The sequence below is a fragment of the Myxine glutinosa genome, chromosome 6 (assembly GCF_964187855.1).
Source record: "Myxine glutinosa chromosome 6, kmMyxGlut1.1, whole genome shotgun sequence".
NCBI lineage: Eukaryota > Metazoa > Chordata > Myxini > Myxiniformes > Myxinidae > Myxine > Myxine glutinosa.
In genome coordinates, this window is record NC_136266.1 from 117,749,031 (window position 1) to 117,775,465 (window position 26,435).

Genomic DNA, 26,435 nt, shown 5'->3' on the forward strand with positions numbered 1-26,435 from the left:
AGTCTGTATATATATATATATATATATATTGCCCTCTCCCTCCCCATCTCATCTTTATTTTGACTGTCTGGGGTACTCATTAGACATGGGCCATGCCAGGAAACAAACTCTTCTCGTCTTTGCGTGCTCTCTGATTCCTCATATCTTGAGCAGCCCTTCCAATATGGGCTTTTCGTTTCCTCGGCATAGATACGATGGCTAATCAAAAGCTAAAGGTAAGATCAAAAAAGCATTCCTGGGAGATCCTGCTCTCCATGCGATGATAACCAGCATCACAAGTTGGCGTTTACAGTTTCGGCATGTGTGCCCAGAAACAAACCTTCCTTCTTTTTTTTGCATCACAAACCTTCTTGGGAGTTCCCCGAATCTACAGCCGTTGGTTTCATTAGAATCTGTGAATCCGTTCTCAAGTTTTAGCATGACAAACAGACAGATAGACAGATGGACAAAGCTCCTTTTTTTTTACAACAATATAGATCTCAAGTGTTATCAAAAATTATCCCATTGAGAATTTAAAATTTTCCTAATGACGTCTCCCTAACCCTCTAACCGTACTTAACCAAACCTAACCCTCAACCTCTTGCTTGCAGTTACTCTGTTTTCTTCCCTCATATCTGTTTCCTCCCCTCCCTCTCTCTTATTTTACTGTTTGTTCATTCTCTTGCTCGTTGTGTCCATCCCATTGCCCCAATTTTCAGTTCACTGCCCTTTTAGCCTCTGTCACCTTCCTCTTCCATGAGCCTTGACCTTGTATAGAAAATTCCACTTGTCCCATTTATTGATGTCTAGCACTGATGTAACTTCTTAATTGATGTTTCCAACTCCGTTCCACACATTGAACTAGAACAGCACTCGGTAGAGCGCATACCTCCATCAGGCTGAACAGTTTACATTTTGTATCCCACTGTTAGGCTGTATCTGGAAAATCTAATGAGCTTGTTAATTTTGCCGACCAAACTCACCACCAAGTTTTCGACTGGATACATCCACAACTTTTTGAAATACCATGCTATATATAGTTTTTTGCCTTAATCCCTCAATGGTGAAGAATCACTTAAAAAAAAAAATTCTAGTATTGTAGCGGTTACCGCTGGATGCACACAATCGCCTTGCACCGGCCAGAACACGGCCAGACGCGCCTCTCCCGGGCATGCCCGGACTCACTGTTCCCGGGCACGCCCGAACCTCCCGGGCACGCCCGGTCTCGTCTTTCCCGGGCATGCTCGCTCTCGCCTTTCCAGGGCTCGCCCAGAGCGTCCGGGCATGCCCGCTATCGCCTTTTCAGGGCTCGCCCAGAGCGTCCGGGCATGCCCGCTATCGCCTTTCCAGGGCTCGCCCAGAGCGTCCGGGCATGCCCGCTATCGCCTTTCCAGGGCTCGCCCAGAGCGCCCGGGCATGCCCAGCCTCGACTTGCCAGGCCGCAGCCAAACACGCCCGGGCAGGTCCAGACTCGCCTTTCCAAGGCTCGCCCTTGACACCCGGGCATGCCCGGTATAGCTTTTGCCGGGCAAACTTCCCGACATAAATGTGTATATATATTGCTGCCCGATAAACGGGCTTGTCAGAATACCTGAGCTGTTTTGTTTCAATAAAGCAACTCGGACGAATTCCGTCTTTGGTCGCGTCAATTTTTTCGACTCGCGTTGGAGCGCAGTTCCTTCAGTATCCAGATCCATATTTGGATCCTCACCCAAATCAACTTGATTTGTTCTTGTCACACACCCAAAATGTCCACCAAATTTCGTCTGAATACGTCCACAACGTTTTCAGATATCCTTGTCAGACAGACAGACAGCAGTATAGTAGTGGAGTCCACCTGGTCCAAGTCCAAGCTGTCTGAGTCAATGTCCGAGTCCAGTAGTCCCGATTCCGAGTAATTAGCATTCCAAGTCCAAGTCCGAGTCCTGATTTTATTTCTTGTACTTAGGACCTGCCTCTGGTTACTAATGAGTCATGGGCCAAATTTGGTGGATGCGGAACTATCCGTTAATTTTTTACGATTTTCTAAACTCCCCGAACATAGAAACTCGTGCAGACAAAGGTGTGCTGTGCACTTGTTGGTACAAACGTCCCAGCTACTGTATTTCATTTATTTAACATCGTTCAAGTTCATGCGACCACTCGTTCTTCTCTGAAACGTCCCCACTACACCATGGCGATATAAAAATTTAATTTCGATGTCGGGAAAATTTTCCCCAATCATTCACAACGTTAAACACAAACAAATGCTAAAATTTATAATCCCGACATTTTATCGCATTGCTATAATCACAACTTAACATTAACGTCGGTCTGTAGTTTCTCTTTTAATAATGTAACTGAAGGATAAACTGGTATATTAACATATTTAAGAACGTTATTGACAAGTATAGGCCTTGTGAGGCCTTGTCGGGCCTTGGAATTAAAAACAGATGATATAGAAATTAAGCATATATAAATTAAACGCACATCTCAACTACATGTGTATAAGTCAAATTCAACATTAAATATCATAGATTAATGCGTGATTAAAGGAGAAATTACTTTGCATTTCATCTAAAGAGCACACATTTTTAAAAGTGCTTTATATTCAACAAAAATATAATTTTGGGTAAAATGACAGATGTCACACTTGCACATTAACCATTAGCACCATAAAAATAACAAATAACGGTTTTCTAAGGACTTAAAAAAAAACCCAGAACAAGTGCTCCATTAAATAACGATAACGTATTACTACGCAAAACGCACTTTTATAAATCACACAAATTACATACTTAATGCTAATATATGTGACCATTTAAAATATTTAAAAATGAGGACATAATTACCTTCTTACATGTTAAGTTTCACTACTCGGTGAGTTAAAATAAAGACGTTAAGAGTTCGACATAATGTGACAAAGATGCAGTAAACTTTGTGCATAGAAATCTAACTCCGGTTTCCCAGATCCAATTTTGAAAAATGTTTTAAAAATATAAACAACTTATTACAACAAACATTTTTAGGTTACATTTTGTCGAGGAAACTAATTCCGACCATATTTAGTGTATTTGGTAACTCATTTTAGCCAGAAATCGTGTTTGGATTCGATCGAGCCTTCCTGCTTCTTATTTTCACTCAAATTCATTCATTTTTTGTCTGATTTGACATTCCTACTATTTTTTTGTAATCTCAACAATCTCACCACGGTATGATTTGTTTTAAAAATAATTCATAACACTAACCATAACCCTAACCCATATTTTTGTTCTAATTCCTTCAGCTTTGGTCAGATTCTACATTCTGACCACTTTCTGTAGTCAGAGCAATCCATTTCACACTGAGATATGAGTTTTTGTTTAAAAGAAAAATCTAATTACCTAATCGTAACTCTAACAGCACGGAAACCGCTGTAGTTTTGATTCCCGACATGCGATGTCAATCAGATTTTAACACTTCCCAGGGTAGCATTTGCAGCGAAGTATACTAAATTACAATGTTCTAGCTCAAATAATAGAGATATGGAAGGCATCATCTTAGCCAATCAGGAGTGAGATATAATTGCTTATTTTTCATTGTTTTTTTTTTTCAAAACATAAATTAACACATGACTTGTTGATATGAATGTTCAAATATTCATCTTTTTCGTGTTTACAAGTACAACGATGTAAAGTATTGTTACGTTTGTGGGGGGTAGGCAATGGAATACCTTAGGCCAGGTAGGATTGTGTAGATTACCATGCTCCGGATGTCGTGTAGCCACTTCCTGTAACTAAGTAGGGCCGGATGTTTGGAGTAAGTGTGACGTACGGAGGATGGCTCTTGTGCTATGTAGCTTAGGGGTTGTGGGTAAATCCCCTGTGTGTAAATTGCCTCTGTGATTTTTCCTTTCTTCCTTATGACACTACACTACACACACACACACCAGCCATGCACTCCGCACCTATACTAAAAACACCATATAATATATGCCACCATATAATCACCATAAACATACCCGGAGTCAGACATATCCACCGCCGCTGGTGCTGCCAGCCGAGTCATCGTCAAGGACAGCGGGAGGGGTTGTGGGGCCCCACCCCGGGGGGTGGTGATTGGTCCGGGCAAAGCACCTTACCACCACGTAATTCAAAATGCCTCACCACCATAAAACACGAAATAAAAACACCTCACCACCACGAAATTAAAAACACCTCACCACCACGAAATTAAAAACACCTCACCACCACGAAATTGAAAACACCTCACAGCCATCAAGCACGTAATAAAAACACCTCACAGCCATAAAACACGTAATAAAAACACCTCACCACAACGAAATTAAAAACACCTCACAGCCATAAAACACGTAATAAAAACACCTCACCACCACGAAAATGAAAACACCTCACAGCCATAAAACACGTAATAAAAACACCTCACAGCCATAAAACACTTAATAAAAACACCTCACCACCACAAAATTAAAAACACCTCACAGCCATAAAACACGTAATAAAAACACCTCACCACCACAAAATTAAAAACACCTCACAGCCATAAAACACGGAATAAAAACACCTCACCACCACAAAATTAAAAACACCTCACAGCCATAAAACATGTAATAAAAACACCTCACAGCCATAAAAACACGTAATAAAAACACCTCACCACCACGTAATTAAAAACACCACAAAGCCATAAAACACGTAATAAAAACACCTCACCACCACAAAATTAAAAACACCTCACAGCCATAAAACACTATAATAAAAACACCTCACAGCCATAAAACACGTAATAAAAACACCTCACAGCCACGAAATTAAAAAGACCTCACCACCAAGTAATTCAAAACACCTCACCACCACATAATTCAAAACACCTCATCACCAACTAATTCAAAACACCTCACCACCACCTAATTAAAAACACCTCTCCACCACGTAATTATAAATACCTCACCACCACGTAATTCAAAACACGTCACCACCATGTGATTTAAAAACACCTCAACACCATGTGATATTAAAACACCTCACCACCACATCATTTAAATACACCTCACCACCACATAATTCAAAATACCTCACCACCACGTGATTCAAAACCATCACAACGTTATTAAAAACACTTCACAACTACAGAAACAAAAGTTTGAGGAAGTCGTTAAGTGACAACACAGACACTGCCCAGACGTGTCGATATATCGATAAATGACTGTACCCGAGTTGCCGTTTTGTCATGGTTTAAACCAATCATAATTCAAACAATTATTTTGCACAAATGTATTTGTAATATACGTGATATCACATTTTATAAACAATTGAAGTTGGAAAAAAAAAAGTTTCCCAAAAAAATTCCAAAAAAAACAAAAAACATTTGCAATTAAAAAAAACAAAACAATACACTTAGGACATACCGACGGGGGAGATATGTGCATACCAGAAGTTTGGTACGATTTCATAAAAGTTTGAGAAAGTAGTTCGGTGACAACACAAGACAACACAACACAGGACAGGACAGACGCTGCACATATATATATATATATATATATATATATATATATATATATATATATATATATATTGCCCTCTCCCTCCCCATCTCATCTTTATTTTGACTGTCTGGGGTACTCATTAGACATGGGCCATGCCAGGAAACAAACTCTTCTCGTCTTTGCGTGCTCTCTGATTCCTCATATCTTGAGCAGGCCTTCCAATATGGGCTTTTCGTTTCCTCAGCATAGATACGATGGCTAATCAAAAGCTAAAGGTAAGATCAAAAAAGCATTCCTGGGAGATCCTGCTCTCCATGCGATGATAACCAGCATCACAAGTTGGCGTTTACAGTTTCGGCATGTGTGCCCAGAAACAAACCTTCCTTCTTTTTTTTGCATCACAAACCTTCTTGGGAGTTCCCCGAATCTACAGCCGTTGGTTTCATTAGAATCTGTGAATCCGTTCTCAAGTTTTAGCATGACAAACAGACAGATAGGCAGATGGACAAAGCTCCTTTTTTTTTACAACAATATAGATCTCAAGTGTTATCAAAAATTATCCCATTGAGAATTTAAAATTTTCCTAATGACGTCTCCCTAACCCTCTAACCGTACTTAACCAAACCTAACCCTTAACCTCTTGCTTGCAGTTACTCTGTTTTCTTCCCTCATATCTGTTTCCTCCCCTCCCTCTCTCTTATTTTACTGTTTGTTCATTCTCTTGCTCGTTGTGTCCATCCCATTGCCCCAATTTTCAGTTCACTGCCCTTTTAGCCTCTGTCACCTTCCTCTTCCATGAGCCTTGACCTTGTATAGAAAATTCCACTTGTCCCACTTATTGATGTCTAGCACTGATGTAACTTCTTAATTGATGTTCCCAACTCCGTTCCACACATTGAACTAGAACAGCACTCGGTAGAGCGCATACCTCCATCAGGCTGAACAGTTTACATTTTGTATCCCACTGTTAGGCTGTATCTGGAAAATCTAATGAGCTTGTTAATTTTGCCGACCAAACTCACCACCAAGTTTTCGACTGGATACATCCACAACTTTTTGAAATACCATGCTATATATAGTTTTTTGCCTTAATCCCTCAATGGTGAAGAATCACTTAAAAAAAAAAAATTCTAGTATCCAGATCCATATTTGGATCCTCGCCCAAATCAACTTGATTTGTCCTTGTCACACACCCAAAATGTCCACCAAATTTCGTCTGAATACGTCCACAACGTTTTCAGATATCCTTGTCAGACAGACAGACAGCAGTATAGTAGTGGAGTCCACCTGGTCCAAGTCCAAGCTGTCTGAGTCAATGTCCGAGTCCAGTAGTCCCGATTCCGAGTAATTAGCATTCCAAGTCCAAGTCCGAGTCCTGATTTTATTTCTTGTACTTAGGACCTGCCTCTGGTTACTAATGAGTCATGGGCCAAATTTGGTGGATGCGGAACTATCCGTTAATTTTTTACGATTTTCTAAACTCCCCGAACATAGAAACTCGTGCAGACAAAGGTGTGCTGTGCACTTGTTGGTACAAACGTCCCAGCTACTGTATTTCATTTATTTAACATCGTTCAAGTTCATGCGACCACTCGTTATTCTCTGAAACGTCCCCACTACACCATGGCGATATAAAAAATTTATTTCGATGTCGGGAAAATTTTCCCCAATCATTCACAACGTTAAACACAAACAAATGCTAAAATTTATAATCCCGACATTTTATCGCATTGCTATAATCACAACTTAACATTAACGTCGGTCTGTAGTTTCTCTTTTAATAATGTAACTGAAGGATAAACTGGTATATTAACATATTTAAGAACGTTATTGACAAGTATAGGCCTTGTGAGGCCTTGTCGGGCCTTGGAATTAAAAACAGATGATATAGAAATTAAACATATATAAATTAAACGCACATCTCAACTACATGTGTATAAGTCAAATTCAACATTAAATATCATAGATTAATGCGTGATTAAAGGAGAAATTACTTTGCATTTCATCTAAAGAGCACACATTTTTAAAAGTGCTTTATATTCAACAAAAATATAATTTTGGGTAAAATGACAGATGTCACACTTGCACATTAACCATTAGCACCATAAAAATAACAAATAACGGTTTTCTAAGGACTTTAAAAAAAACCCAGAACAAGTGCTCCATTAAATAACGATAACGTATTACTACGCAAAACGCACTTTTATAAATCACACAAATTACATACTTAATGCTAATATATGTGACCATTTAAAATATTAAAAAATGAGGACATAATTACCTTCTTACATGTTAAGTTTCACTACTCGGTGAGTTAAAATAAAGACGTTAAGAGTTCGACATAATGTGACAAAAATGCAGTAAACTTTGTGCATAGAAATCTAACTCCGGTTTTCCAGATCCAATTTTGAAAAATGTTTTAAAAATATAAACAACTTATTACAACAAACATTTTTAGGTTACATTTTGTCGAGGAAACTAATTCCGACCATATTTAGTGTATTTGGTAACTCATTTTAGCCAGAAATCGTGTTTGGATTCGATCGAGCCTTCCTGCTTCTTATTTTCACTCAAATTCATTCATTTTTTGTCTGATTTGACATTCCTACTATTTTTTTGTAATCTCAACAATCTCACCACGGTATGATTTGTTTTAAAAATAATTCATAACACTAACCATAACCCTAACCCATATTTTTGTTCTAATTCCTTCAGCTTTGGTCAGATTCTACATTCTGACCACTTTCTGAAGTCAGAGCAATCCATTTCACACTGAGATATGAGTTTTTGTTTAAAAGAAAAATCTAATTACCTAATCGTAACTCTAACAGCACGGAAACCGCTGTAGTTTTGATTCCCGACATGCGATGTCAATCAGATTTTAACACTTCCCAGGGTAGCATTTGCAGCTGAGTATACTAAATTACAATGTTCTAGCTCAAATAATAGAGATATGGAAGGCATCATCTTAGCCAATCAGGAGTGAGATATAATTGCTTATTTTTCATTGTTTTTTTTTTCAAAACATAAATTAACACCTGACTTGTTGATATGAATGTTCAAATATTCATCTTTTTCGTGTTTACAAGTACAACGATGTAAAGTATTGTTACGTTTGTGGGGGGTAGGCAATGGAATACCTTAGGCCAGGTAGGATTGTGTAGATTACCATGCTCCGGATGTCGTGTAGCCACTTCCTGTAACTAAGTAGGGCCGGATGTTTGGAGTAAGTGTGACGTACGGGGGATGGCTCTTGTGCTATGTAGCTTAGGGGTTGTGGGTAAATCCCCTGTGTGTAAATTGCCTCTGTGATTTTTCCTTTCTTCCTTATGACACTACACTACACACACACACACCAGCCATGCACTCCGCACCTATACTAAAAACACCATATAATATATGCCACCATATAATCACCATAAACGTACCCGGAGTCAGACATATCCACCGCCGCTGGTGCTGCCAGCCGAGTCATCGTCAAGGACAGCGGGAGGGGTTGTGGGGCCCCACCCCGGGGGGTGGTGATTGGTCCGGGCGATGGGGCGGTGAGATGGACTCTTTGGTTGGAGCGTGCGCGGACGTCGTCGGATGGCGTTCGAGACCGGGGAACAAAGAGACTGAGTCCTGGCATTTTCTCCCTCTTGCGCTGGGTTTCATTACGAGCAGACGCACGCCCTCTTGCTTCGTGGATGTCGTCAGTCACAAGCGGACACAGTTCGTGCTCTCTTGTGCTGGGTTCTCGTCGCATGTGGTCGCAGTTCGTACTCTCTGGACTTGTGGCAGGCATAGCGTGCAGACGCACGTCTTTCTCTCTTGGTTGTAGCATTTCGTGCACTCTCTCCCTTGTGCTGGCTTCGTGGCGAGCGGACATTGTTGCCTCTGGCTCTCGGCTGTGCCTGGCTCGTGTGTGCTTTTGTGAGGAGATCCTTTTGGAGCTTTGGGGAGCCTTTGCCGCGTTGAAGGAAGGGGAGGCTGTGTGACTTGGTGCTCTTCGGGGGAGCTGGGGACCATGTTGTGCTGGCTGGCCTGGGATTGAGGGCTGAGACGTTTGGCTCCCTGCGGCACGGCTCAGTGCTTGCGTGGTTGACCGGCATCATTGGTTGAGCACTTCGATGCACGGTAATCGTATCGACCGACCCCACCAAAGTGCTCGTCGAGGCCGGAGCTGAGTATCAGGCAAACGCACCTCACGACATTTTGTTACTTTCGTTAATTTATCATCCCCTTGTGCTGTTTTATGAGTCCGTGTGGGGGCGCTCCATTTAGGACTTTAGTTTTACCGTATATTTCTTGTCCCTGGCATTATTTTCATTAAACCTGTTTGCCCTCCACCCCTGTGGAGGTGGCTCACTGCCCTCCACCCCTGTGCGTATTAACACCGTCATAGGTGACTGAACGCCTCGGAGGTAAGCTCGATCAGCTATTCGTCCCCAAGGGTGTTAACCCCCGGGAACATGACAGTATGTTACCATAGTTTATTAAACAATTTTCAGTTTATTAAACAATTTTCAGTCCCCTTGTTAAAGTTGCATACAGAAAAACAATCCCATATAAAGGGAGGGCCACTTCATGCCTCCCTTGATTTTTCCTCAATATAGTATTAAGAAAGATCGCTTAAGGCAGTGTATAAATATATGACTCATTCCCAGTTTTGTTTTGTACTCAAAAACGTCATTCATATGACTATACAGAAAATGTACCTTACTTTTGTGCAGCGCTTAAAACTAAAGCGTTGATAGCTTTTAAAGTTAGGCCATTTAGTGTTTAGGTTTAAAGTATTTCAACGATTCATTAAAAGTGCTCTTTGAAAGAGCAGAATGTGTTTGGGATCGTGCGCCATGACACAAAAGTACGATGTTCATGTTTAATATCTCTGAAAATCTGGAACATTGGTCGGAGTTATTTTCATTTTCTCTACAGGATTGTTTAATTCTGTCCGTTAATCCTTTATAATCACCTGCTTCACGGTTGCACAGTATGGGCGTTTTGGTGGAAAATCAATTAGGCCTGGTTACTGTTTGTGTGGATTCTTGCTCTTGTAGACTAAAAGTTTTACTGTACACTTTTTAGTTCTACTGTACCCTAAAAGTTTTACTGTACACTAAATTTTGCCGGAATCGGGCCAAATCCAGGTTCTTGGCATTCAGAGCCCGAGTCTTGAAGACTCAGGCGAGTGCGGGTCCGAGTCCTCCAAAATAGTGAACGTGAGTCTGGACTCGTGTCCGACATCACTAACAGACAGAATCACTTAAAGATTAAATAATTCTCGTATCCGAATCCATATTCAGATCTTCACCAAAATCGAATGTACTTATCCTTGTCACACACACAAAAGGTCCACCAAGTTTCGTCCACATCCGTCCATAACTTGTTGAGATATCGTACTATGTATGTATCGTTTTTGGCCCTATCTCCCAATGGTGCAGAATCAGTTTAAAAATTCTACTAGCCGGAACCGATTCTGGATCTTCACCAAAATCTAATGATTTCGTCCGTGTCACATACACTACCTCTCTGCCAAATTTATTTCGAATCCGTCCACAACTTTTTGAGATATATTGTTCACAGACAAATAGACAAACAAACAGACATACAAACAGACAGGGGTGAAAACATAACTTCCATCCACCTTCGGTGTCAGAGGTAATAAAAACATCGTTGGTGAGCGAGTGTTGGTGAGTATGAGTACTCCTGCTGCCACTCTATTTTAATTAAGGATGTGGTAGTCATTAAGGAGGTTTGTTACCGTTTGGTGCCCACACGGCTGTTGGGGGCGATGTCTATTGTATCGGATGTAGAGTTGTGCCGTACAGCTAGGCCCAGGTCAGCGATGCAGCATGTGCCGTTCTTTTTCACAAGGATGTTCTTGGATTTTAGGTCACGATGAGCAATGGCTGGCTTTCCTGTCCCAAACCCAACACAAACACACACACATGCACACAACTGAATACTGATTGCTTCCTCAGCAAGAACACTTGTAAATATATATATATATACATATATATATATATATATATATATATATATATATATGTATGTATATATATATATATATATATATATATATATATATATATATATATATATATATATATATATATACATATATACAGTGCATTCAGAAAGTATTCAGACCCCTTCACTTTTTTCACATTTTGTTATGTTGCAGCCTTATGCTGAAATCGTTTAAATTCATTTTTTCCCTCATCAATCTACACTCAATACCCCATAATGACAGAGAAATCAGGATTTTAGAAAGTTTTGCAAATTTATTAAAAAGAAAAAAAGAAATATCACATTTACATAAGTATTCAGACCCTTTGCTATGACACTTGAAATTTAGCTCACATGCCTCCCATTTCTCTTGATCATCTTTGAGATGGTTCTACACCTTGATTGGAGTCCACCTGTGGTAAATTCAATTGATTGGACATGATTTGAAAAGGCACACACCTGTCTATATAAGGTCTCACAGCTGACAATGCATATCAGAGCAAAAACCAAGCCATGAGGTCGAAGGAACTGCCTGCAGAGCTCAGAGACAGGATTGTGTTGAAGGCACAGATCTGGGGAAGCCTACAAAAAAATTCTGCTGCATTGAAGGTTCCCAAGAGCACAGTGGCCTCCATAATTCTTCAATGGAAGTAGTTTGGAACAACCAGGACTCTTCCTCGAGCTGGCCGCCCGGCCAAACTGAGCAATCGGGGGAGAAGGGCCTTGGTAAGAGAGGTGAACAAGAACCCGATGGTCACTCTGGCTGAGCTCCAGAGATCCTGTGTGGAGATGGGAGAAACTTCCAGAAGGACAACCATCACTGCAACACTCCACCGATCTGGGCTTTATGGCAGAGTGGCCAGACGGAAGCCTCTCCTCAGTGAAAGACACATGAAAGCCTGCTTGGAGTTTGCAAAAAAAGCACCTAAAGGACTCTCAGACTGTGAGAAACAGGATTCTGTGGTCTGAGGAAACCAAGATTGAACTGTTTGGCTTCAATTCTAAGCGTCATGTCTGGAGGAAACCAGGCACCGCTCATCACCTTCCCAATACCATCCCAACGGTGAAGCATGGTGGTGGCAACATCATGCTGTGGGGGTGTTTTTCAGCAGCAGGGACTGGGTGACTGGTCAGGGTTGAGGGAACAATGAACGGAGCAAAGTACAGAGATATCCTTTCATGAAAACCTGAAACAGAGCGCTCAGGACCTCAGACTGGGCCGAAGGTTCACCTTCCAAAAGGACAATGACCCCAAGCACACAGCAAAGACAACGCAGGAGTGGCTTTCGGACAACTCTGTGAAGGTCCTTGAGTGGCTCAGCCAGAGCGCTGACTTGAACCCAATCGAACATTTCTGGAGAGACCTGAAAATGGCTGTCCACCGACGGTCCCCATCCTACCTGACACAGCTTGTGGGGATCTGCAGAGAAGAACGGCAGAAAATCAAAATCCCCATATCCAGGTGTGCAAAGCTTGTCGCATCATACCCAAGGAGACTCGAGGCTGTAATCGCTGCCAGAAATGCTTCAACAAAGTACTTAGTTAAGAGTCTGAAGACTTATGTCAATGTGATATTTCAGTTTTTTCTTTTTAATAAATTTGCAAAACTTTCTAAAATCCTGTTTTCTCTTTGTCATTATGGGGTATTGAATGTAGATTGATGAGGGAAAAATGAATTTAAACGATTTCAGCTTAAGGCTGCAACATAACAAAATGTGAAAAAAGTGAAGGGGTCTGAATACTTTCTGAATGCACTGTATATATATATATATATATATATATATATATATATATATATATACTGAAACGCAAAAGAAACTTACCACTTTTGAAACCTTTAAATATCAACAATAACACTGCGTGTAGAAAATGTGTGAACTTATTTGCAGACAATAGTGTCCTCACTGTCAGACAAAACGGTCACGGATGGTCACTTGAACCTTCAATGGTCACTTCATAGCACAGCTGTTGAACAGCCGTTTTGACTGTCAGTGATTAGCCAAGGGGTACGGGATGATTTTAATGAGCTGCACGTGATGTCTTGATATTGGCTTTAAAAAGGCCAGTGCAAAATGGGCATTTTGACCGATTTTTTTTTACCATTTTGACCATTTTGACCAACTTCAAAAAGACCGAAAACGCAAAAGAAACTTACCACTTGTTTGAAATGTAATAAAATTGTAACAGTTCAAAATAAAACAAACCAACAATTGCTAATTGAAACATTGGCATTTTATTGATGACATGTCAAGTTTTTGACCAAGATACACCATCTCATCAGTTTGTTCTACAGTACAGAACAGCACAGGGTGCAATGTCAGTCCCCTTTCAATAGCGTGTGTGGCCACCATTGTTTTGGATACAGGCAGTGCATCATCGGCGTATACTGCCTACCAGTCTTTGGATGGATTGCTGCTGGATTCTGTCCCACTCAGTCCTCAATGTCTGAAGCAGCTCTGCCTGTGTGCTGGCCCTGCCAACTACACGTCTCCCAAGCTCATCCCACAGGTGCTCTATGGGATTCAGGTCAGGGGAGAGCGCAGGCCACTGCATGGTGTTGATGTTCTCGCCTTGGAGAAATGCAGTGGTAAAGCGAGCAGCATGGGGACGAGCGTTGTCATGCTGAAAGGTTCTTAGTTCTGGGTGGTCTAGCAGGAATGGCAGCAGATGATGTCGCAGGATCTTATCCACATACCGCTGGGCGTTAAGATTCCCATCCACAACCACCAGTGGCGTCCTGTACCGGCCTGATATGGCGGCCCACACCATCACACTTGGGCCACCCCACCTGTTGGCTTGACACACGCAACAATCGGCATATCGCTCGCCAGTTCTTCTCCAGACACGCTCACGCCCATCAGGACTGTCCACACAGAACCTTGACTCATCGCTGAAAGCGACCTCGTTCCACTGCGCCAAGGTCCACCGCTGATGCTGCTGGCACCATCTCTGTCGGTTGCGGCGATGGGCAGCCGTCATCACGGGGCCTCTGTATGGTCTTCTGGCAGTCAGGCCATAGTCATGCAGTCGTCTTCGTGCAGTATCATTGGAGATCCGTGGGTTTGCACGCCCTGGAGTTTCTGCCGCAGTGCGGGATGCTGGACGGAATCGATCCCGCAGGTGACTTCTGCCTGTCCTGCCTTGCAGTGGTGACTCTTGGCCTCCCTGATCGAGGTCTGTCATCTGCAGAGTTGTGGAGGGTGTCTCTGTCCACCAGGGCCGATATCGTCTGGTGTGAACAGCCAAGGCGACGTGCCACCTCACGGTAGCTCAGTCCGCCTTGCAGCATGCCCAGGGCACGCTACCGTTGATCCCTTGACAATCGTGGCATGTTGATTGAAATGCCCATTTTGCACTGGCCTTTTTAAAGCCAATATCAAGACATCACGTGCAGCTCATTAAAATTATCCCGTACCCCTTGGCTAATCACTGACAGTCAAAACGGCTGTTCAACAGCTGTGCTATGAAGTGACCATTGAAGGTTCAAGTGACCATCCGTGACCGTTTTGTCTGACAGTGAGGACACTATTGTCCACAAATAAGTTCACACATTTACTACACGCAGTGTTATTGTTGATATTTAAAGGTTTCAAAGGTGGTAAGTTTCTTTTGCGTTTCAGTATATATATATATATATATATATATATATATATATATATATATATATATAAATATATATATATATATATATATATATATATATATCGATACGTTACTAACATAATTGCCTTCGATCGTTTTTTGCAAACAATTTTTTCTTCACTATTACCTAACTATACCCAACATCTCCAGAAAATTTCATGACGATCAAATTAATTTTCGAATCCAAAAAACGCGATTTTTATTTTTGGAAAAATTGCTTTATGCACAAAAGTATTCTCAAAATCGGCAAAATGCAATTTGACAAATTGCCTCATGCACTAAAGTAGTCTCGAATTCGGCGAAGGCAATTTGACAAATTGCCTCATGCACAAAAGTAGTCTCGAAATCGGCGAAGGCAATTTGACAAATTGCCTCATGCACAAAAGTAGTCTCAAAATCGGCGGAGGCAATTTGACAAATTGCCTCATGCACAACAGTAGTCTCGACATCGGCGAAGGCAATTTGACAAATTGCCTCATGTACAAAAGTATTCTCGAAATCGGCGAAGGCAATTTGACAAATTGCCTCATGCACAAAAGTAGTCTCGACATCGGCGAATGCAATTTGACAAATTGCCTCATGCACGAAAGTAGTCTTGAAATCGGCGAATGCAATTTGACAAATTGCCTCATGCACAAAAGTTGTCTCGAAATCGGCGAAGGCAATTTGACAAATTGCCTCATGCACAAAAGTAGTCTCAAAATCGGCGAAGGCAATTTGACAAATTGCCTCATGCACTAAAGTAGTCTCGAAATCGGCGAATGCAATTTGACTAATTGCCTCATGCACTAAAGTAGTCTCGAAATCGGCGAATGCAATTTGACAAATTGCCTCATGCACAAAAGTATTCTCGAAATCGGCGAAGGCAATTATGTTAGTAATGTATCGATATATATATACTGAAACGCAAAAGAAACTTACCACCTTTGAAACCTTTAAATATCAACAATAACACTGCGTGTAGTAAATGTGTGAACTTATTTGTGGACAATAGTGTCCTCACTGTCAGACAAAACGGTAACGGATGGTCACTTGAACCTTCAATGTTAGTAATGTATCGATATATATATACTGAAACGCAAAAGAAACTTACCACCTTTGAAACCTTTAAATATCAACAATAACACTGCGTGTAGTAAATGTGTGAACTTATTTGTGGACAATAGTGTCCTCACTGTCAGACAAAACGGTCACGGATGGTCACTTGAACCTTCAATGGTCACTTCATAGCACAGCTGTTGAACAGCCGTTTTGACTGTCAGTGATTAGCCAAGGGGTACGGGATGATTTTAATGAGCTGCACGTGATGTCTTGATATTGGCTTTAAAAAGGCAAAATGGGCATTTCAATCAACATGCCACGATTGTCAAGGGATCAACGGCAGCGTGCCCTGGGCATGCTGCAAGGCGGACTGAGCTACCGTGAGGTGGCACGTCGCCTTGGCTGTTCACACCAGATGATATCGGCCCTGGTGGACAGAGACACCCTCCACAACTCTGCAGATGGCAGACCTCGATCAGGGAGGCCAAGAGTCACCACTGCAGGGCAGGACAGGCAGATGGTCCGAAGTCACCTGCGGGATCGATTCCGTCCAGCATCCCGCACTGCGGCAGAAACTCCGGGGCATGCAAACCCACGGATCTCCAATGATACTGCACGAATTTGGACACTTTTGACCCCATTTGCTCTTTCATCCTTAGACACCTTGAGACCCCATTTGAACCTTTTAAGAGCCCTGATTCTTTAAACACTTTAGTCCCCTTTATGACTCTAAAAACACTTTATACCCCTGAGAAAATGTGAAAAAACATCTTCCCAAAATCGGTTGTGATGAACTTTTCCATGCACTATTCGTGTCGCATCACAAGTTGCAATGACGAATCTAAACTGATATCTCAAAGCGAAACTGATGTTGAAAAGTGAAACTGAAACTACTGATATATGGATCATCGAATGTGAAAGCAGAATGAAATGTGATGGGAAATTGCTGTGAAAGCAAAGCTATGGGGAGTATAGAGAGATGGGGAAGGTTGGGAGCTGAAGAAATAATGTGGAGAGGGATAGGTGCCTGGAGGTGGTCGGTTGGTATGGAAAGAACTTTGGTGATCTTCCGGCAGGCAGTAGGCCAAAAACATGCCTAAACCCATTTCCCAGCTGAGATTCCATAATATCACCTTCACTCCCGAGCAGTACTTCGGAGGTACAACAAGTACATATTGGAAATTTTAGATGATAGAATGGAACGAGGTTGCCGAGGTTACCAGCTACACCCATTGCGACATCTGCTCACTGAATATTTACACTGAATTCCCGTTTTTACCAATATACACTCCAAAGGAAATTGCTTATTTCAGGTCAGACATCGACGAAACCCCGTCAATGACGGGGGCCTTTGCTAGTATATATATATATATATATATATATATATATATATATATATATATATATATATATATATATATATATAATCGTTAGATTAAATAAGACGCAGATGTAGCTTCAGGACGTCGATCTTTAATTGTCGACAAGCTTTCGACCAACAAAGGTCTTCTTCTGAGTCAGCCCCAAGTTCAACGGAAGTGACTAGTATATATATATACTATCTAGACTTGGTTATGACATATATATATATATATATATATATATATTATATATATATTATATATATATATATATATATATATATATATATATATATATATATATATATATATATATATATTGTTGCAGATTCGGGGGTCGGCTCTCCCCTTATCAAGGGGGGTTAATCCACTTGTCCTTTAAGCTGGCCGTCCCGAGTCCTGGAGCTATGACGTCACTTCCGTTCAGCGCTGAATAGGGTGGTAGGCCAAATTGTTCCTTTTACCTAATTACCAGCACCTTCCGGGAAGCGAGGAAATGAGCCCCGCCCGAGCCGCGGCGGTAATGGACACGTCGAGCGAAGCAAGCCACGACTCAGGCCGTTAACAAGAACTAAACCCGATTCTGAGCGGTTCCGAAATCGTGCCACAGGTACTCAATTGAGAAAAGACTAAAGCGATCGGATGGAGAGGAAACCAGAGTAAAGGAAGAACAAAGTGTGGTTTATTAATTACGTACAAAACCAAAGAGGAAACGAAAGGAATGTACAAAAAAGAAGAAGAAGAAGCAGGACACAGGGCAGGCTTAACTATACAGTCTTAACTTAACGACCCCAGACGAACATACACACTCACATGGGATGGTAGCTGGTAGGGGCGGAAGGTCCAGGTAGATGGTTCCAGGTCGGTCGACTCCATCCAGGCTCCGGTTCCGCGGGTGAAGAATGGCAGGCAGCTTCGCGTGTCGCCGACCGCGAGCGGACCTTACATATATCGAGGGGCTGGGATGCTGTGTACGTAATACGTTTATCGAGCAAGCGCTCTCTCTCTCCCTCGCAAGTTTAACAACGGCTTTCCGAAGCAGTTCGTCTAAGAGCTCTGCGCAGCTTCGTCTCTCAGCCAGATCCCACCAAGCGCCGTCTCCAACCCGAGTCGACTCCACCAAGCTCAATCTCCAAGCCGAGTCGACTCCACCAAGCGCCTTCTCCAACCCGAGTCGACCTGTAAAAAGGCTCGCGCTGGCGCTTATATTACGCGCTTCAAGATCAATGTGCGCACTTGGAAACCACGCCAGCCAGCGAGCTCACCTCAGCCCTGGTTGGCTGGTAAGGGCTTACCGGCTCCGCCCTTGACGGCGAGTTGACAGGGCCACGCCTTGCTCTTGTTGATCCGCCCCCTTTTTCCTTGGGCCGACCGCATGGTTAATGGCGTTGCTTGGGCGGAAGCTCAGCGAGGCAGCGAACGCTGCTAACAAAAGGTGCGTAATAGAATTGGAAGGGACAAGGCACCATCTGTAGGGGCGCATAATGGCGCCATTTGGAGAGAGCGATTGGAAAATGAGCGAATGGGGCCTATCTTATTTGATTAATGCAACACAGATTCAACGATTGGGAACACGGCCTTATCTAAAACACATACTAATAAAATAACAAAAGTTCCTATGGTGGCCTACGTGTTGCATATGGACTAATTAAGGGTGCGACCTTGAACCTTTTAATAATGGAATATTTACAAGAATTATTTACAAAGTGAAGGTTCTAAAACCGCAACAATATATATATATATATATATATATATATATATATATATATATATATATATATATATATATATATATATATAAATATATATGTATGTATATATGTATATATATATATATATATATATATATATATATATATATATATATATATATACATACATACATATATTGTTGCGGTTTTGAGTTTTGCACAGTCAGTATAATAAAGGTTAAAATTTCCCCCTCATAGTCACACAAGCAACAGGTAGTCTCGCGATAGTGTAGTTATTTCTTAGTATTTGTGAGCTTAGTCCTTTTCCTATGTTAGTTCGGCATTGAGTAGAGTAAGGAGAATAGGTCTTACTTCTACTGACTCTCCAGCCTCCCTAGCCTCATGCCCCTTTGCGCTGACTTTGGTTCATTTTGGGCGAATTAACATGAGGTAGGCCTAGGAGGGTCGGAGGCAGAGCCGAATGAGGGGCGGCAGAGGAGCTGACGGTAAGCACGAGCCGCCAATCAGGGCTCAGAGGTTGTGGTGGCAGCACTGCGTCACAGGGCGTGGTTGGAAGGTTCGAGGGGGTTCGAGAAGGTTCGGGGCGTATCTATATAACCCATCGCGCAAAGCCCCCAGGAGGACTAGCGCAGGAGGACTAGCGAGGGAGGACTAGCTCGGGAGGACTGGCTGATGAGCTAAAGGATTGATGAGAGGACGCGTTGGCGAGCAGGAATTGAGAGATACGCGGGTGAAGAAAGACGCGCATGAACCGGAATACGCGCTATTATAAAGTGACGCTCAGTTGAGCTGGAGCCGAGCCGCGTACAGTGCATTAAGTCACGCGAGTGATAACGGCTGTGTAACCGCCAGCCGTGCTGAGAGACGCACACTTTCCCTTATACCTTATCGGCTGCTTTTGTTCGGGAGACGCGCTACGAGGTTCCTTCCAGCGCCTGCTGCCATCTTGGCGGGATGTGCTGGGACCGTGGAGAGCCGGACGGGGCCGTTCCTGGACGACCACGTCGATGCGTTTGGCTGGAACATCAACCCATCTGCAATTCACTGTGTGAGGGTGACGGGCCCGAGTCTGGGAGTAAGATAAGACTGTTTAAGTGCTGCTCTGTGTCTCTGGGTCCCGATCATTGTACATACGTGTGGGAAAAATAATTAAACCTGTGTTCTTCCTTTTCCATTCGATCGTTCCTGTGATTTCCTCATTGGCTAAGCGTGGTACGAATAGAACCGCTCGAATCGGGTTCCACTACTAAGACTGCATGGACCACGTGGTACTCAATCACTGAGTTCACTTCCGTTGAACTTAGGGACGACTAAGAAGAAGACCTTTGTTGGTCGAAAGGTTGTCGAAAATTAAAGATCGACGTCCTGAAGCAACATCCGCGTCTGATTTAATCTCCCGATTATTTATTTAATGTAAATGAGACGCCCTGCTCATACTGTGGAGTTTCTACTATTTCTCACATATATAAATATATATATATATATATATATATATATATATATATATATATATATATATATATATATATATATATATATATATGTATGTATATATACAGTCATGTGAAAAAGTAAGTACATCCCATGTAAAGTTTTGACTTTTTCAACATATTTCAACTAACAGCTATTTGATCTTCATTTCAACAATATTGATAGATAAAGGTGATATTATATAACAAATATCATGAGACATTTACATTTTGGAGTCCACTGTATAATTTAAATAAACATAAATGCAAATTTCGCATGTGGAAAAAGTAAGTACACCCTTGGCTCTAATATGGGGTATTGCCCCCTTTAGCAGAAACAACCTCTTATAACTGTTAACCAGTCTCTGACATCGACTGGGAGAAATTTTTCCCACTCCTCCATGCAGAATTATTTCAGCTGTGCGATGTTTGAGGGGTTTCTTGCATGCACAGCTCGTTTCAAATTCCCCCACAACATCTCGATGGGATTTAGATCCGGGCTTTGACTTGGCCATTCCAGAACCCTCCAATTCTTTCTTTTCAGCCATTCCTTGGTGGATTTACTGGTATGTTTCGGGTCATTGTCAAGTTGCAAGGTCCACCTTCGGTTGAGCTTCAACTTTCTGACAGATGGCCTCACATTATCCTCAAGCACCCTCTGGTACAATGAAGAATTCATAGTGGATTCTATGATGGTGAGCTGCCCAGGCCCTGATGCAGCAATGCTGTCCCAAACCATAATATTTCCAGCACTATGCTTTACAGTTGGTATCAGGTTCTTGTGGTCAAATGCTGTCTTTGGTTTTCGCCAAACATGTCTTCTGGTATTGTGGCCAAATAGCTCTACCTTTGACTCATCTGTCCAGAGCACATTGTTCCAGAAGTGCTGGTCTTTGTCTCGGTGTTCATTGGCAAACTTTAGTCTTGCCCTGATGTTCTTTCTGGACAGCAAAGGTTTCCTCCTGGCACACCTCCCATGTAGATCAAATTTGTGCAGCCTCTTTCTAATGGTAGACTCGTGCACTTTGACATCAACAGTGGCAAGAGCTACCTGTAGGTCCCGTGATGACATTCTGGGGTTCTTAGAGACTTCTTTCAGTATCTTGCGGTCTGCTCTCGGGCTGAACTTGCTGGGGCGACCTGGCTTGAACAAGTTGGCAGTTGTTTGGAATCTTCTCCACTTGTCGATGATCTTCCAGACAGTCGAATAATTGATTTCAAATTGTTTGGATATCTTTTTAAATCCCTTCCCAGACTCGTAGGCATCCATAACCTTCTTCTGAAGGCCTCAGAGAGCTCTTTTGATATAGGCATGGTGACGCCGCACACTTCAACATCAAAGAGCAAACCAAACTAAATGTCTGAGGTTTAAATAAGACAGGTTCCTCCAAGACCCTCTTTAACGACGTCCTAATCATTTTCACCTGAGCTGGTGCACCTGATTCTAATTTTAGGTATTTGAAGTAGTGATAAATGTCTGGGTGTACTTACTTTTTCCACATGCGAAATTTGCATTTATGTTTATTTGAATTATACAATGGACTACAAAATGTAAATGTTTCATGATATTTGTTATATTATATCACCTTTATCTATCAATATTGTTGAAACTAGGGCATGCCCGTACTATATATATATCTAAAATTATATCCCCCCCCCCCTCTATTTACATGAAATGGTTTGGTCCATTCGCAAAGCCAAAGCGAACGGCTTGCGAGTACGGTGACAATCCCCCCCCCCCCTCTATTTACATGAAATGGTTTGGTCCATTCGCAAAGCCAAAGCGAACGGCTTGCGAGTACGGTGACAATCCCCCCCCCCCCCCCCCCCTCTATTTACATGAAATGGTTTGGTCCAAAGCGAACGGCTTGCGGAGTTTGGTAAATAAATCGCCATAGCTCGGTAACTACTTCTCCGATTAATATGAAACCTTGAAAAGGCACATCCTCGGGTCCCCATCAATATACCTGGCAAGTTTCAAGTATATCGGACCCGTGGTTGTCGAGAAACAGCGGTCACAGACAAACGACACACACACATACACACACACACACAGAGATTACTGGAATTATAGATAGATAAAGATCAAATAGCTGTATGTTGAAATATGTTGGAAAAGTCAAAACTTTACATGGCGTGTACTTACTTTTTCACGTGACTGCATATAGATATATACATACATATATGTACTAGTATAACGCCTGTCAAAAATGACGGGTTGGAACAGTTTTTGAGGTACAGCTGCATGGGCATGCCAAAGTCTGAAGTCTGGGCCCTGTGTCAGTGGTGCTTGTATCATCTTTATTTATTAGACATCCTCCAGACATAAATGTACACTCGTTTTACTCTACGTGCATTGCACATAGCGTGTAGCAAATTTCACCTCCCTGTGCTTTGTATTTATTGTGATTAAAAAAAGACCGCTTCTGTACACCGACCTTGAGGCTCAGTTTGCAAGCCACCATCTACAATTTCAATGTAAGAGGCATAATTGCCCTTCTTTTGGGTCTTCGGAATCCTTGGGGTATTTTGTGTCCTTGCGGTCTTTTGTGTCCTCTGGGTCACTGGGTTCTGGGGGTCTTTTGGGTCTTCAGGGTATTTGGGTCTTCAGTGACTCTTGTGTATTTTTGGTCTTTTCGGTCCTCGAGGTCTTTTGAGTCATTTGAGTATTTTGGGTCCTTGATCTGGATCTTTGGGGTATTTTTGGTCTTTGGGGTAATTTGGGTCTTTGGCGTCCACTGGGTCCTCAGGGTCTTTAAGGGTCTTTGGGGTATTTTCGGTCTTTTGCATTGTTTGGGCCTTTGTGGTATTTTGGGTATTTAAAGGTATTTGGGGTCTGTGGGATCTTCAACGGTCTTTCGGATATTTTGGGTCTTGGGATATTTTGGGTCTTTTGGGTATTTGGGGTCTTTTGGGTCCTTTCAATAACCGGGATCATTTGTGTCTTCGGGCTCCTTTCGGTCTTTAAGGTTCTTTGGGTCCTTTGGGTCTTCGGTGTCTTTATAGTCCTCAGGGTCTTTTTGATCTTTTCAGTTTTTGGCATACTAAAAGGTCTTTGGGGTATTTTGGGTCTTTTCAGTCTTCAAGGTATGTTTGGTATTTGGGGTATTTAAAGGTATTTTGGGTATTTGGGGTATTTTGGGTCTTCATGGTATTTTGGGTCTCTAACAGTCTTCAGGGTCTTTGTGATTTTTGGGGTCTTTAAGGGTCTTCGGTTCTTTTGGGTATTCGGGGTCTTTCTGGGTCTTTGGGGTATTTTGGGTCATCAGGGTATTTAATAGTCTTTGGGGTCTTTTGGGTCTTCGAGGTATTTTGGAGTCTTTTGGGTGTTTAACAGTCTTCAGGGTATTTTTGGTCCTTGTGGTCTTTTGGGTCTTCAAGGGTCTTGTGGTATTTTGGGTATTCGGGGTCTTTATTGGTATTTTGGGTTTTCAGTGTCTCTTCAGTCTTTTAAGTCCTCTGTGTCATTTGGGTCCTTGGGGTCTTCAAGGTATTTGAGGGTATTTTGGGTCATCGGGGTATTTAATGGTCTTTGGGGTCTTTTGGAAGTTTAACGGTCTTTTAAAGTTATTTGGGGGGTACTTTGGGTCTTCAGGTCTTTTGGGTGTTTAATGGTCTTTAAGGGTATTTGGGGTATTTTGGGGTTTTTGGGGTATTTTGGGTCTTTGGGTGTATTTTGGGTCTTCAGGGTATGTTGGGTCTTCAGAGTCCTTGAGGGTCTTCTAGATCATTGGGGTATTTTGGGTCCTCTGTGTCTTTTGTATCCTTGGGGGCTTTTGGTTCTTCAGGGACGTTTGCGTATTCAGGATATTTTGGGTATTTGGGGCCCATTGGGTCTTCAGGGTCTTTTCAGACTTTTGGGTCTTTTCGATATTTTGGGTCCTCAGGGTATTTTGGGTCTTCAGAGTACTCGGGGAGTCTTCTATGCCCATGGGGTCTTTTGGATCCTCTGGTTCGTTGGGTCCTCTGGGTCGTTTGGATCCTCGGGGTTTTTTGGGTCTTTTGGATCCTCAGGGTCTTTTGGGTCTTCAGGGTCAATTGGGTCTTCAGGATCTTTTTAGTATTTTGGGTCTTCAGGGTCTTCAGGGTATTTTGGGTCTTCAGGGTCTTTGTGGTATTTTGGGTCTCCTTGGTCTTTTGGGTCTTTAACAGTCTTCAGGGTATTTTGGGTCTTCAGGTTATTTTGGGTCTTCAGGGTATTTGGGGTCCATTGGGTCTTTGGGGTATTTTGGGTCTTCGGGTTATTTTGTGTCTTCAGAGTCCTTGGGGTCTTCTGGGTCCTTGGGGTCTTCTGGGTCCTTGGGTTCTTCTGGGTCTTCATTGTCTTATGTGTCTTTAACAGTCTACAAGGTATTTTGGGTCTTCGAGTATTTTGGGTGTTTGGGGTCCATTGGGTCATCGGGACCCCAAACTTCTGTGTGCTTGGGGGTCTTTTGAGTCCTCAGATTATTTTAGGTATATTAACCGGTGGGCACACAGTCGTGTTCAAAGATTTCCCATTAAACCCCCCTCACTCAAATCCCTCCTGAAGCACAACTCAAAGCCTTTAAAACCTACCCTTATGAAGGGACACACACACACACACACACACACACACACACACACACACACACACACACACACACACACGCGCGCGCGCGCACGCACACACACACACACACACACACACACACATTGTGTTTTATGTGGTATATGTGGTATATATATATATGTTATGCGCCATCAATGGATTTGGGTTATCGACCGATTGTGCTGCGCTATCAATGGATCCATCGTTCGCGCAGGTTTCGGTAGATGGCGCAGGCATTGATCGATCGCGCATAACAGTCCCACTCTTGGCATTCGTCACATTCGATCATTAATTTGCCGTCATCTGGGCAGCGTGTATAATTTCTCCCCCTTACCTTTTCATTTCAACTTGCTTTTTGTCACTAATGTAAAGTCATATAAAAGTGGTTTAAGTAAGTAGCATATTGAAAAGACATTTTAAATAAAAACGATTATGAAATAATAGAACGTTGAAAGGAATATTAAATGAAGAAACAGAGTTTCGCTTTGGTTTTTACCAACGAGCCTTCTGAGCCGACCGAATTCCCAATGTGATCGCCAAGGTATTTCTCTGGGTACAATGCGGTATTTCCATGTTTTCCCATGTATTACTTCAGCTCGTGATTGTGGTTGACGTTGATCAGCGTTGACTTCAGTTCGTGTTCCATATACAACTAATTGTTCCTTCCTTTTGGAGGTTATGTTTTCACCCCTGTCTGTCCGTTTGTCTGTCCGTTTGTCTCTGTCCGTTTGTGAACTAAATATCTCAAAAAGATGTGGACGGATTCGGAAGAAATTTGGCAGAGATGTAGCGTATTTGACACCGACGAAATGATTAGATTTTATTGAAGATCCGGATTCGGATCCGGCTAGTAGAATTTTTTACGTAGTTCTTCACCATTGGGAGATAGGGCCAAAAACGATTCATAGCAGGATATCTCAAAACGTTGTAATGGATTTGGACGAAACTTGGTGGACTGGTTGGGTGTCTGACAAGGACGATTCCATTCAATTTTGGTGAAGATCCGGATCCGGATCCAGCTGGTAGAATTTTTAAAGTGATTCTTCACCATTGATTGATATGGCCAAGCGGAGGTTTGCTCTCTACTGAGTGCCGTTCTAGTTTTATCTGAAAAGTTCCATGCATATTATACATGATAGTGGATTATACACACGTGATTACGGGATGTGAATTGCCCACTACATATGTACAAGTGCACAAGCA

General features: G+C 42.2%; 1 protein-coding gene across 2 annotated transcripts in view; it reads right to left on the reverse strand.

Moving 5' to 3' along the window:
- The window catches only part of LOC137430231 (TGF-beta receptor type-1), a 126,311-nt gene that overhangs the window by 36,136 nt on the left and 63,740 nt on the right, over nt 1–26,435 (reverse strand). For both annotated transcript variants that reach the window (XM_068120936.2, XM_068120937.2), the window contains one exon: nt 11,190–11,346. In XM_068120936.2, the coding sequence (XP_067977037.2) occupies nt 11,190–11,346 (157 nt within the window). The remainder of the gene's footprint in view (nt 1–11,189; nt 11,347–26,435) is intronic.